At 35.1% G+C, this 14448-nt stretch overlaps 1 protein-coding gene across 1 annotated transcript in view; it reads right to left on the reverse strand.

The window, feature by feature from the left end:
• Positions 1-14448, reverse strand: part of FMN2 (formin 2) — a gene marked incomplete at both ends in the record, with an annotated part of 159221 nt that overhangs the window by 89908 nt on the left and 54865 nt on the right. Inside the window, one exon of the mRNA XM_084202637.1 lies at positions 5996-6083. Coding sequence (XP_084058763.1) covers positions 5996-6083 — 88 coding nt within the window. The remainder of the gene's footprint in view (positions 1-5995; positions 6084-14448) is intronic.

The following is a 14448-nucleotide window of genomic DNA, read 5'->3' on the forward strand; positions in this document are numbered from 1 at the left end:
TTCAAATATTGTGAAGAAAACTCAATATTATTTTCCTCATTTAAAACCCTAAACTTATGTTCTTTAAAATGCATTTTGTATTATAGGAAAAAAAGGTATAATTCTATAAATTTGTTTTTAAGTGGAAATGTCATATAACATGAAAGATTCAGTTCCTTTCTTGATGATACTAATATTTCTGTCTTTCGTTATCTTGATTTACTGTACTATATTTTAAAAAAATTATAATTGAAGTTGTATTTTTCCCATAACAGCTGAGCTATTGCTTTATTGACCTCCGGTCTCTGTAAACTAAGTCTCAGAAAATCTTAGAAGATAGAAAGAGGACTAGAGGCATGCTTTAAATACTCAGGGCTGGTTTTCAGGACCTTCACACACAGCTCAGGGGGTTATGTCACGTCCATTGGAAACTCCACTGGAAGCTCCGCCTGTCCCCAAGGACTTTTGTTGTCCTTCCTCCCCAGCTGTGTCTGACAGGAGGGGCAGGACAATGACTCCAAAATCACTGCTCAATACAGAACACCGGGGGCATAATAACAGCATCAAAGCAGTAGAAACATCTGCAGCAATACATGTGTGACACTCTAATTTAACTCTAGCCTGTATTCTATAAAAGTAATTTTGTGTATTCCTTTGTTTTCCTTCCCCATAATTTCCCAATAGGAGCTTGTAAAGTAATTATAAGTGAATAAAATGTGTAAGCATACAATCTAACAGCAGGCATAATGTCATGAATATGGTAGCACAAAGTCAAGAAGAAGCAGAGAAATAAGACTCAAAATTATGGTGTGAAGTTTTGAGGAAGTGCTAGTACACTGGACAAAAAACTGAATCAAACCAATCTTTACTTGGGTGTGTCTCTGAAGAATCTAAATAGGTGTTGGAAAGGCTATCAGAGGAGAAGTTTAAACTATAATCTTTTAAGCTTTTGGGTGTTTGCACACGCAATATTTGATTAGGACAAAAGAGAAACATTTAAAGAATTGCAATTCTCTACTAATAAACATAAAGTGACAGGTAAAGTTTCAGACTTTGTAATTAACCTGCACTGATTGCAAGAACTTTATCATTAATTTAACAAAGAAATACAGACTTGCCACCTAACAGAAAAAAGGTCTGCATATCTTCCTCATTTTCCCTCATAACTTAAATGGACAGAAATAACAAATTTGGGCAGCAGGTTTACTTTTACTTACTAGTATAACAGGGGTCAGATAACTTCATCCAATCATGTATTGTTTTGTCCTCATAACTTGTTTAATCAGTAGGATATCTTTTAGGAAGATACTGAAATATTTGTGAAGAATGGGTGCTATAAGTTTCAAATGATGGTGCTTGTGCACACACGTTGTTAGGATAAATAATGCTCAGATCACCTCTGGACTCTCTATAAAATAAACTAATCCTGAGTCTTATCTTCCAGATGTTCAGTCATTCTTTGCTGATTGCTTTCCATTTCGAGCATCTCTTGGACCTAGACTACATGATAGTTCAATACATTAATAATTCCTGCTCAGAACATGGAAATAATGTCTTGTAATAGACATTTTATCATCCTTCTCTAGTGAAATAATTTAGTTAAACCTCTGACAAAGTCTCTCCGTGCTCATCATTTCTACATGTTAGCATAAGTGGTCAAGTAAGAAAACAAACCCAAGATTTTCTCTTGTTCTTTTGTCACTAATACTGAGAATAAACATTTCTTTTTCTTGCTAACATTTAAAGTATGTTCACTTCCTGCACATCTGTCTTGAATTCAGGGCAGAAGATATGTTTGTTGTTCAAAGTTGTACTGCTGTTAGCAGAACAAACTCTGCTGCAGATATAACTTCCAGTAAAATAAGCGCAAGTCCAGATTACAGGGTTGGTTTTTACCAGCTGTTAGGTGAATCTTCCTCCCATTTCTGTAATTACTTTTCCAAGTTTATTCTTTTTTGAGGCCTGTAACCGACAGTGTCTTGGCCTTCCCTTTCTTTTCCCCCCTGCAGATATCGGAGTGGGACAGGTAGTTCCATCAAATTCTGCAGACTACCAGTGTCTCAGAGAGAGGGGAAAAATGACTTATTAAATGAAGAAAATGAGAAGTCATCCAAAATTCAGAGGCATAAATCTCCAAACTACTTCCAAAAGAGCCAGGGCAACCACAAGGTGCTATGCAAACTTTTACAGAAAAACAGTTAAGAGTATTGTAGCAACACAGTCCCTGGAGTGACAAACCTTGTTGTGAGAAACTTAATGAATTGGAAAAGAAAACAGACAACTTCAAAAGACAAAGAACTGCATATGCTATTTTGGAGAAACTTTTACTTTCAACATTTAAAAGGCATGCTTAGAACTAAGACAATTTGAATGTGCCAAGGAATAATTTCCATACGTGTAATAAATACTAGATTAAAATCTCACTGTGTAATAAATGTAATATTTAGGTGCACAAAGCACCCAATTTCCCTTTTTTCCTGGATGACATCTTCAGTTTAATTCTTTCCTTCTATTTTTATACACACGCAGAACTTTTTGCTATTCTTACTGTGCTTATTACCAGTTGTAAACACAGTGGAAGATACACTGTTTCTTTATAAATAAGGGGATTGAGGAAGGCACTGACAACTTATTATCTTCACCATGGCTACAATGTCAGACAGTTGCCATATTTCAAGTGCTGACAGACTGCTTGAACAGATACCTTATTTACAAGACAGGGTCCCTAAATGCAGGCACAGGCATGATGTGCAATTATATTTTAATGCATAGGGTTTTCATCATAGGTTACTCTGTGCAGTTACACCAGAATCTTGTGCCCTAATCTGAGAACACTTTGCATCTCTGAAATATTAAGAAACCCCACTCCCCACCAAAAATGTTAATGTTAAACCCCAAGTCTTTTCTCTAGGAAGAAAATCTGAACTATAAAGGGAAAAGAAGTAAGAAGTGCTTTTTTGGCATTTCTCAAGTTTTGGCCATATCATGCAGCCAAATACAGCAATATTTCCAGTAGGAACATAATACTAGATATAGGATATTTGTAGTGGAGTGAAAACAAAAGCAAACAAAATGCCTGGATAGAGTGTTTTGCATATTTGATAGATGATGGAAAAAAAAAAAAACAGGCGTTAGTAAGACCTGCGTGAAATCAGAGAAACCACGAGTACTCATTTTTATACCAATAACAGAGAAAGGGCACTGCCCCTAAAGAGACCAACATTTCTTACAGTTCTAGCCTTGCCTACATAAAATAGATGAGAGTTCTGTTAGGAATTAGAATCTATTAAAAAAATCCCCACAACAACAAAAATTAACCTAGCAAACTTTGAAGCAGTACTAGAAAGACACACTAGAGTACAGAACAAATGTGCTCTGATTATTACAACTAATCCTTCCACACTGTAAAAATATTTGAGAAGCAGACAGGCTCTGGGCATTTGTCTTAACTAAACCTATTTCCAAAGCTGGAAGCAGACAAATACAATTCTGCAAGCAGACACTTAACAACCATACAATAAAAGAAAACTATTTAAGATGTATTACAATATACTGAGATCTTCTGTTAAATGCCACGTCTGATCAGATATGCAGAAAATCTTCTTGCAGACAATATTTCATCTGTATTTTGTATCTTAAAAAGCAAATAAAACTACACCAAAAACACCAACAAAAGAACAAAAATTTAACAAGACGTGAAATATAACATTTGACCAGGTCTCAAGCTATTTTAAGGTCTTCATCTAAACACAATCTGATTTAAAACTTGAAATCCTAAATTTATTAGGTGGATTAGTACCCAGCATAATTCTTTTCCCTTCTGTTCATGTAGAACTTCAAAATTTTTCAAAAGCACTAGAAAAATATAACGCAGTAAGTAGCATGCAAAACAAGAAACATAATATCACTCAGCACGGAAAGTTTCTCTCTTCTTCTGGGTGTCTTTCTGAGGCCAGTAAAACAAAACCAAAAAACAAACTTTTCTGTGATTTGTGCGAACACTGCATCCTAAAAATATGCTTTATGTTTGATAAAGGGAATATTTGCAAGAACGCTGTAAGTTACCTGGTACCATGAATTGTCAGGAGGGGAAAGTTTCATTTGATTGCATTCCTTATTAATGGAAAACAATTGCTTGCAGTGTTCTAAGATATGTATAAATTTATATGTCAGTGCATATCATACGTGGAAAAACCTCAAAGACTACTAAAAGGCCTACCCCTGGGCTAGGGGACAAAAACCACTGATCACATTTTTTACTGTATTCATTGTCATACAACTTAAATATTAAAGATGCAAATACATCAACTGACTATTTTTGTTAGTGCAGACACTCGATCATTATTTGAATTTTTGTTAATACATTCTTATTAGTATGTTTAAATTGCAGCAGAAAATCCTAAATATTATAACACTCAAAAATCTGTAAAACCTTTATTTTTAATAAAGAATTAACAATGTTGCATATATAAAGGTAAAGCTAAATACTTGGGGTTTTTATACTATAATTTCTGCATGGGCTCTATGGTTAGATCACTCAGAGACCTCTGCATGGAGTCACTGATGCCAGAAATACTTCTGGGCAACATCTCTATTTTCCTTGCCCCCACCATGCAACTATTTCCTGCTCCTCACCACATTTTCTCCATGCTTATTTTATATTCTTAGAAATAAAAGAAAAAAACCAAAACTTCTAGCACCAATCATTTTCACAATTTCGCCCACCAGAAAAAAGTTTTCTTGTGTTTGTTTAATCACTTCTGCACAGCAAGGGAATAAAAGACCTATTAAATTCCTTTTTGCAATGACTTTTGGTTTTAGAAAAAAGCTATTGAAAGAGGAATATACAAAATCTGCACACAGCTCTTAGATGATCATGTGTGCTTAATATTGTAATAGGATAAAGGTTAAGAATAATATTGTTTGACCCCTTCAACTACTGACATTCATGCCATGTTATTGTTAGTGTTGCATGTTAAGCAAGCAAATTTTCAATGAACTTGTGTTGGCTTTACCACAGACACAGATGTTAGGCGGACTCCTTTTTTCATAAGGTTCTCATTATTAACTGAAACCAAGTTGAATATTTGACTGAAGGAAAGGACCATATCATTGTTTTCAGATTTTGCTCTATGACTTAACTGAACTACATCTGCCAGCTTTGGAAATACCAAGTACTTCTTGGCGCCAGCACTGGCGCCTTGCTCTATGACTACCATCTTAAGTGCTTCAGCTTGAGGAAGTCTAGTAACCATCAAAACAGTTTAATAAAACCTTAAAACTGTGATTACGAGTTACTCACTAGCTGACAGAGTGCTCTCAAATTTGTTCTATTTATGAATAATTTCGCAAAATAAGCAAATCATAGTAAACTGAATGCATGGCCGTAAATGTGTAGCCTAGAAAGTTCACAAGATGTTTTTGTGATTTATGAAGTCTGTGTTATACTTGAAACCACATTTATTTAATAGATAGGCTGGCACTTCACAGGATAATTCAATCTGCTTCAAATCTATCCAAAGCCTTTGGGGAACATAAAGGATGCTCTGAATATAAATGCAATTCCACTTTTCACCTTTTTGCACTACTGTCTCTTAGCATAAATGTGAAAAGTATTACAATCCCCTGGAAGATCTTGCTTTGTAAAAAATGCTCTTGCAGATGAAAGAACTCCACAGTTTGTGCTAACCCAAATATAAGAATTATTTTATAAAACAAATAAATTAAACACTGTAATTCACTTTTCTGGACATGTCCCAGGGTTATCTGAATTAAAATAAACAACACATCATTCTTTCTTCCTCAAAAAAACTGAAAATCAAAGTGACTGTATTATATACCACTTATACAGCTGATGCTGAAAGGGGAATATAAATACCAGAACAAGCTATTTTCAGAAAAAATAGTGTAAAAAAGGCCTTATATTAATTTATTTTATGTCAAAAGATATAAATATTTAGCATTTCCAGATAATTAATTATGTGATCTGAGAATAATCAATAGTTATTTCACTTACCATGCTGAATGTCCTTCATGTCTAAATGAAGGCTAGACATTAATATTCCAACAGCTTGAGATCTTTTGTTACTTAACAACTTGACAACCTGCCAAAAGAAACACAAGTATTATTATATTATGCAGGATAATATACAAGATATTTTGCATTACTAACAACATATTCAAGAAACAATTCTTTGTAGTCTATATATGTATCTAAAAGTGAGAAAATTTATTATTCTTAAAGTTTCCTTTTGCTGTATAAACCCATTACAAGTGAATATAACTTTATCACCTAGTTGATTTAAATCCTAAAAGGTTCCCCTAGTCTTTCTTCTTCATTAGAATGCCCACTCTACTTCACACTGATGTTACTAAGCGTATGAAAAACACTGTCAAAAAAAATTCCAACTGTGTCTATCTTGGAATTGCTTTGCTTTCCAAAACCACACAATGATTTCCATCTTTGATGTAAGTTAAAACTGTGAGAATTTGTATTTTATTTGAATGTTTGACGTAGTAGGCGCCAATACGAATTTTGTTTTAAAGTCAAAATAACCACGTACACATTGGGGTTTTCTTTGATCAGTTTAAGGATTATAAAAGGTCACAAAGCTTTTTTGTTTCCAAAATAGAAAAAAAAAAAGCAAAATCAAGCCATCAAAGTGTCTTGCTTTAGGGGGTTAAATTCAGTGATTAAAATAGACTTTCATACATGTTGGTTTTGCAATCATAAGAGCAGCATGTAATTCACAGACTGTCTTACAAAGGGCTCTAAGTTGTTTGAATTCAACTTGATGGAAATTTTATATCATTTTTAGGAGAAACAAGTAATGCCAGAAAAGGATTTTATCTGTAAAACAACAGGATTCTAGAAGAAATAATTTTCAATGCCAGGATTCAACCACTGCATAGAAGAAAGAGGTTAATATTTACTCTACATAGGTTGCTGAGTTTTACACTGTACTAATCACACTGATGAAAACCCTTGTGAGTCACTTGGAGGAAAAAAGACAAGACAGATAATTAAAACTGTTAGTTCATGTCAGGAAGCATATACATATTTTTTCAAGTTACAGCACTACTGTTGTAGCGCCAGGAGGCTGTATCATCTCCAGCCACACTGGCAAAAGTATTTAAAAATTAATTAACAGACAAGAGATTAGAAAAAGTAGAATTAGGTTAGCCAGAGTAAAGAATTTAATGATCCAATTCGCATCTTAAAAGCTCAAAAAAGTACACAGATGTTTGCCCTGTGATTCACTGATTCATTGCCAACTTTGATTCACTTACATTTTCAGATACAGGTCTATATGCTGATGTTTGAACAGCAGAAGAGAAGGAAAAACCTGACCTTGAACTCTGCCATTGGAACTACTTAGGAAAGGAAACTCGAGAAACTCACTGTACTTACAGTATAGGTTTTCTGAGGATGTGGTTGGCTGGCCAACCGTTTAATTTTATTTTTTCCCTTCTTAAATCTTCGTAACCATTGATTATGAAGATATTTTATCCCCCTTTTCTCACAGATGCCAAATTTGCTGCAGTGGAGTGAAAATACAGCTGTAGAAGCCCTGACGATAAGAGACTAATGTCTGTGTCTCAAACATGAACAGCCAGATTGCTGTGCTGCCAACCAAGGATCCTTGGTAATAACATGCTGTGAGAAGTAACAGGATGTGGCTGGAGAAGGGGGCCTTACAGGGGCAGGGCAGCAGCTTTCTGGGACAGAAATCCTTGTTCTGGGTCCTGGAGATAAGCACAGCATGGTGCAGTGCGCATGCAGGAATGAGGTCAAGAAAAAGGATTGCTGACCAAAAGCCAGTAGAGGGGGGTCAAGACACCAGAGACCCCCCCAAAGCCCTGCAACCCATTTCCAGAAAGGTCTAGAGGAATGACCTGATTTGCATAGAAAGCAAGAAAGTTATGTGTCAATAAGCACCCCCATGAAGCTTAGGTATACGTGCTCCAGGACTCTGAACATCCCATTAGCTGGATCAACACTGACCAAGGACTGATGATCTTTGTCCCTCCCTCTCTCCAGTTTCTCTCACTCACTCTACCTCTTTATTCAGAACCCACCACTGTGTGCTTATACTGGAAAATAAGGGAATAACATATCAATTTCCATGACAAGTGTATAATTTGCTAATAAAATTCTGTAAGCTTTTACAGACCTTCTGGCTTTTGTCATTCCTTGTTGAGCATGAGCATCTGCACACCTGTGTGTTCCCTTCCCTTTTGGGATGGGATGTCTCAACAGCAAAAAATACTGCTCATTAACTAAAAATTTTAACATTGAAAAACAAGTGTATCATAACCAATTTCCACAAGATTAAAGATCTAAATTCAAGGCATGGCTACTCACATCACCTATCAAAAATTAGCAAGAAATTCCTATGTAACTTTTTAATCCATTTAATATACTATTTGGAATTTAAAACTAGGATATGATAGATTTTTTTTGGATTTCAAATGTAAAACTAATGTAATTCAGAAAGATACAATTAGGATGACCTGCAATAGTCTTCTAATAGGGTATAAATCACTCTAAATATTTTTTTAATGGAACAAAAATTTCATTCAAGCCTGGAATTGAGATAAATTTGGGTCAATACGAGATTTTCTTCTTGTAAAGAGAAGCTGTTATGGATTTATTTCTTTGCAGCGACAAAAGAATTACAAAATAAAGTAGATCTTGGGTAGCAAGGTATAGATCAAATCTTTCCAACAATTAAGTTGCAATCTGTAATAGCAACCAAACAATTATTTTCCATTCTATCAAAAAAAAAAAAGAAAAAAAAAGAAAAAAAAAAAAGAAGCGTATACAAAATTTCAAAAATAACAGAATTTCTTCAACTGATGTTGCTACCAAACCATACTTGCAGGAAAGGCAGAACAACAAAAGAAACAATACAGTATGTTACTCAAAAAAAGTTCAAAAACTTCACCCTAAAGTTGTGTATTCCAAAAACATTGAAGAAACTGAATTTGGTAAAGAAGATGTTGGGGGAGCTGTCAATTTCAGCTCCTATCATTATCGCTGAAGTCCAAAACATCTTGTATTAATAGCCAATAACCAACTCACTGGTGCCAGCATAAAGGGGGAGTCCTTTGTTGCCTTTTTTTTGAACTAGAAAACTATCCCAAAGCTGACAAATAAAGTTAATTAAAAATCAAATGCAAACTAATCGCAAAGGTGCTTTCAGAAAACAATAGTCACACAAAGTGGCAAGAGCTCATCAGAAGAAAGCTTGTATGTTTTCTGTGCCTCAGATTCTGTGGAAATGGAGTAGAAATTGAACTGATGTAGGATACTATGCTATTGAGGAGTAAAACAAAACAAAAGAAGAAAATCAAGAGTAAAATAGCTTTGTGGAGCGGTCTTCCACAAAAAAAAAATATTACAACTGCATTCAGGTGTGAACCTATCTAGAACCAACTTGACCTTTCCAAAGGAAGCAGAACTATACTGTTCCCTCTTGGAGGCCCAAAGAACACGATGAGTTGGAGTCTGATCTTGGAAATCTCCCGCATCTAATTCTTCACCCATGTACTATTATATTTTCTTCAAACTGTGGAATCAGAGTTTCTATCTTCCATAAGAATTCTAAAGCTCAGAGAGCTACTAAGATCAGGTTTACAAATACAACAAGGGGATAAACACTGGAGAAAAAAGAAGAAAATAAGTTAACTATGTTGTTGTCACGCAGGCTAGAACATGATTCCTGTCCAGGGGGCAGGACCAGACTTAGTGACTTAGGGGATCCTTTCAAGTCCTGGCTTAAAAGTCAGCAGGAGAAAAAAGCTGCTTTGTCTGAAAGTGAGGCGATAGGAGAATAATTAGTTGCTGAGTGCCACATCTTGACAGTGATTAGAAGCAAAATGAAACAAAAAAACCAACATCCGCATGAAGAGTAAGTTATTTTTACTGCCAAAATTCTGAACCATGATGATATCAAAAGGGTGACAAAGAACGTGACTGTCAGGTGAATGGGTGCAGAACAGCAATAGATAAAGCAGTTTCACATAGCAGCTACCAACTTTCCCTGGTTTTATTTAAAATGTAGGGTTTATGTCAACTTTTATACTAATCTCTATTATGCTGTTCATTCCCATTTCAGTCAATTGCACGAATACTAGAGTTTCCTCCAATAGAATGGATGTAACAATGCAACACTAATTCAGAAAATATGAATATTAGCATAAATGCCTAAAGCAATTCCCACATTTAAAAGTAAAACAATAAAATAAATCAGCTGCATAGTCTGGGCCTACAGGCTGCAGACAAGTGACGCCATTTAAAGGCAGAACAACAAAAGTTCAATAAATCCAATCTCTGCAAGATCTAAAGCCTCAGACACAATACACAGCTCCTTTCTAGTCTGGATTCTGGAACTGTGCTTTAAACAAATTTTAAAAAAATAAATATAAACGAAGCTAGAGATATTATCTGCAGCCTGAAGTCTAGGACAAACTTTCTAATTCTTGAGTGGTCCTCATTGTTGAGCATTAACAAACTACATGCCAAATTTGTTCCTGATTGTTTGACACAAGCAAAAACAGTCAAAGAGATATTTAGTGAAAGGTAATGCAAGACACACGTTTGATGAGAACCCCAAAGCAAAAAATACTAAGATTCCTTTTCCCCAAAATAATATTTATTTAATGCATGGAATTTTTCAATGATTCTTGCTTTCTATTTCTGGTTTTGAGTATTTAGAAAAATTATCCCAACGTTCTCACTGTATCTCAAAAGAAAAACTGCTGTACATTACACAAAGTCACAAACCCCACTGTACAAAGACCCATTGCTCACACATGTGGCAGGGGAGAGGCAGAAACAACCAAGTACCAAATCAAACGTTAAGAGACAGGATCGGGGCAGTAATAGTCACCTTCTCATCAGGCATCATGACAAGTCTTTCCTGCCGGTTCAAGTGTATTCCAAGTGTAAAACGGGCAATCACAGACGTGGACCCATCATATCTTTCCTGTGTATGTCCTTCTTACAGGTATAACAGAATAACATGCTCTTACAGGTGGGGGATTTTTATCTGTGTTGTGGGTTTTAGTTAGCCCTTTGTTTGCCTTATTTTAAAGGTAAATTCAGAGATAACTTCTGGCTAGTAATGGCAACTGTGAGAGTGGAAACAGGAACTGCTTCAAGTAGTGTGGTCACTTTGGTGTAATAGAAGATCAAAAATTTTCCTTAATATTTACAAAATACCTCTAACCCCCCAAAACCAAGACCTGGTCCCAGCTGCCTAACAATATATCCATGCTGATGGCATGTAATGATTTAACTGAACTCACAGAGCATCAATAACAAGGCCTAATTTTCAGCATCTCTCTGTCTCCCATCCTATCCAAAATGGAAAATCCCCTCTGGAAACGAGCTAGTTTCTTTACCCACTGAAGAATTTCATAATCTATATCTTTCTCATATAATTTTAGATGTAAGTTGTTGACATGTTATGCAAATTGGTGAAGTCAAGCAGCTATGTCTGAAACTTTATGCTTGAGGATAGAGACGAAACATAATATTTACGTTTTGTACATTTTCTCTATTACCCTGTTGTGTTATTTCATAAGTAAAACTTTTACCAACATGGATGAGAAACAATGTCCTTTTGTGCAATTTTAGCACTAAAATAGCACTGTTTGAAATTAACATCATAAAACTATTACTGTAGGAGTAATCTTTTACTAAGAGATTGTTACCCCAGTTAATAGTCATAATTTATGACATTAGGTGAGAAAATACTTTTAGTGCTTAAATTCAGTTAGAAATTAGTTAAGTTAGATAAGCATTCTGTTCCTCAACAGGAAGCCGAGCAATAGTAAAATGTCCCTTACTAAAAAACAAGAACCACATTCTAACTCTAAGGACTGGAGTTGCATTTTATTTCCAGAAGTATTCTCTTCCTTATGTCCCACTTAAAATTCAAATATCCTGAAATCATAATCTAAACTGTTTCATTGGTACATCTTTTATGCACCTAAAGCTTTTGAAACCAAACAAAATTTTAGCAACCGACTATTTATATTCTGGGATGGAAACAGTGTTTAAAATATTAATGTCAATAGATTGATAGTGGACTTTCCACATGAGAAAATCTTTAACATTTTTTTCATTTACATGATAGATTATAAACAGATGGTCTGTGATTGAAAAGTTCATTGCAGTTACTTCAATAATATTTTCCAATAGTACAGTTAGAGGGTTACCACTAATGTTTCTAAAATAACTGTTCAAAAGTTTGGGAAGGAAGTAACCTATGCAAGTCAGCTCAGTCCATTCTATGTCCTTATTATGCTGACTGATATCAAGGTTTTCTGATTATGTACCATTTTTCCACCAAACTCATTCAATATATGCTGGCCAATGTTTGCCATGCAAGTATATTCTTAATATTGAGAATTAATATGAGAATTATCTTGAGACCATTCATGAGTCTTAATCATAAGACCATTTTCTTCCTGCTTTACTAATTACTTGCATTTTAAGTGCTGCAACAGTTTATATAAAGCAATTTCTGACACAGGTAACAGCTTAATTTAATAAGTAATCATTATGGACTGTGCTCATTTCACACAGATGATAGAAGCTGTGGGAAGGGTTCTATGAAAAAGTCTACCCAGCCACATAATCCAAACTTGTATTGTAACTACATGGCACAGCTGAACAAGACACAAGAGTGAGTTTTACCCTCTGCTTGGATCAAACATCATAGGTTGGATGAGATTGACAATTTGGTTTAAAGGATCACCCAGATCAAAACCACCCCAGTATCACAAAAAGTTTCTGAGTGAAATTGCTTTAGACGGAATAAGAGGTGACACAGAATCACAGCTAATATGCTTTATATTTTCACCTGTCAGATCTCCTCAGTTATTCACTCCTTCCCCAGTTACTTTTCTTAAATCTTCCTTTGCCTCCCTCTTCTTGGCTCCTGTTTTCCAAACTACCAGTAAAAAGTCAGAGAAAAATCTTCAGGATTATACCTGAAGTCCCTAAGCAACAGGAACAGACCTATAACCTGTAGAGCGTCAAAATTCAAGACACACTTTATACAGCTAAAAATATACATGTAACAAAATTTCTCCATAATTCAAGTCTAGGAAACTATGTGGACATGAACAAAAGCAGACCTTGTTTCCTTTCTGAACATTGGCAAAATGAAGGAGACACAAACTGGGGGAAAAAACCCAACCCAACAAAACTTGCAGTCTAAAGAGCTAAATGTTGTTCATGTTATAGCAGGGACTTCTAATGAAAGTCAGACCCCTTTAATAGGTAGTAATGGCAGCCCCACCTACAATATAGCCTATAAAGGACTTTCTTTGAAGATTTAGTAGGCATTCCCATTGAGTGAGCCTGCACACATTTACAGCAGCTGAGAATTTGATATATATGCATTAAGAGAGCAAAATAAATCACGGTTTTTGCCATAGCACCAAATAAGAGGTGGTAAATATAAAATCAGCTGCACTCACAAATAAATAATAACACTTCATTCCTTCTCTTTCTTTAAAGTTCTGGAATGGATTTTAGTGAAGCCTCCATCCAATGCTAGGTATAATATTGATTTTTTTTAAGCTTTATATATTTATATTGTATTACTTGCAGATGATCATGCTGAGAAAAAAAATCCAACCAATAGCTGGGTAGGGTGAAATTGACTCATTCACTAACAGAGTGAACAAAAAGACTCAAATCAACCCAGAGCAATAAGAATAATTTTACCATATAAAAAGTATTCACTATTCATAAATAATTCTATAATTCATATCTATATACATACACAACAAACATATGCATACACTCTCTGGCGTAGACAATGAAAGCCCTGTGTGCAGAGCAGCAGTGTACTTCTAAATCATTAATCTTTCACCCACTAAAACATCCCCAAACTATCAAATCTTTCTACAGATTAGCTAGAATTCTCCCTCCTGCCATGTGCAAAAATATATTTTTATTTCAGCTTGCAATAAAACAGTTTTATTAAAATCATATGTTTATACAGAGTACCAAATACTTTATACATTTGAAAGTTATCTGTACAGTTTTTCATTACTACTATTTCCAGTGTAGCCAGTGCTTTACCTCCAATCCATCTAAGCAATACATTCACTCAGCAGACCTTGCACATCAACACAAGGAGCAAAAACAATTGCCAGACAAGAGCTTTTTGGGAAAGCATCAGAGTCCTGGTTCTGTTCTGTACAATGCTTCTTCATAGTTCAACAGGTGACAAAACACATCTGCTTTGCATAACATGTCCCTGTAAAATCACTACAGAAACACCATTTGTAAGATCTTTACAACACCCGTAGCTATCATAGAAGCCATTTAAGTCAGTAAGCACTTAAACAGCACTTGGTGCTCCCTGTAAAAAACATACTTGTGGAATTACAGCCATGCTTTCCCTGTTTCTTCTCCTAAACATGGATAGACTTTATTATCCA

This window comes from Fringilla coelebs (assembly GCF_963513975.1).
Source record: "Fringilla coelebs genome assembly, chromosome: 3".
NCBI lineage: Eukaryota > Metazoa > Chordata > Aves > Passeriformes > Fringillidae > Fringilla > Fringilla coelebs.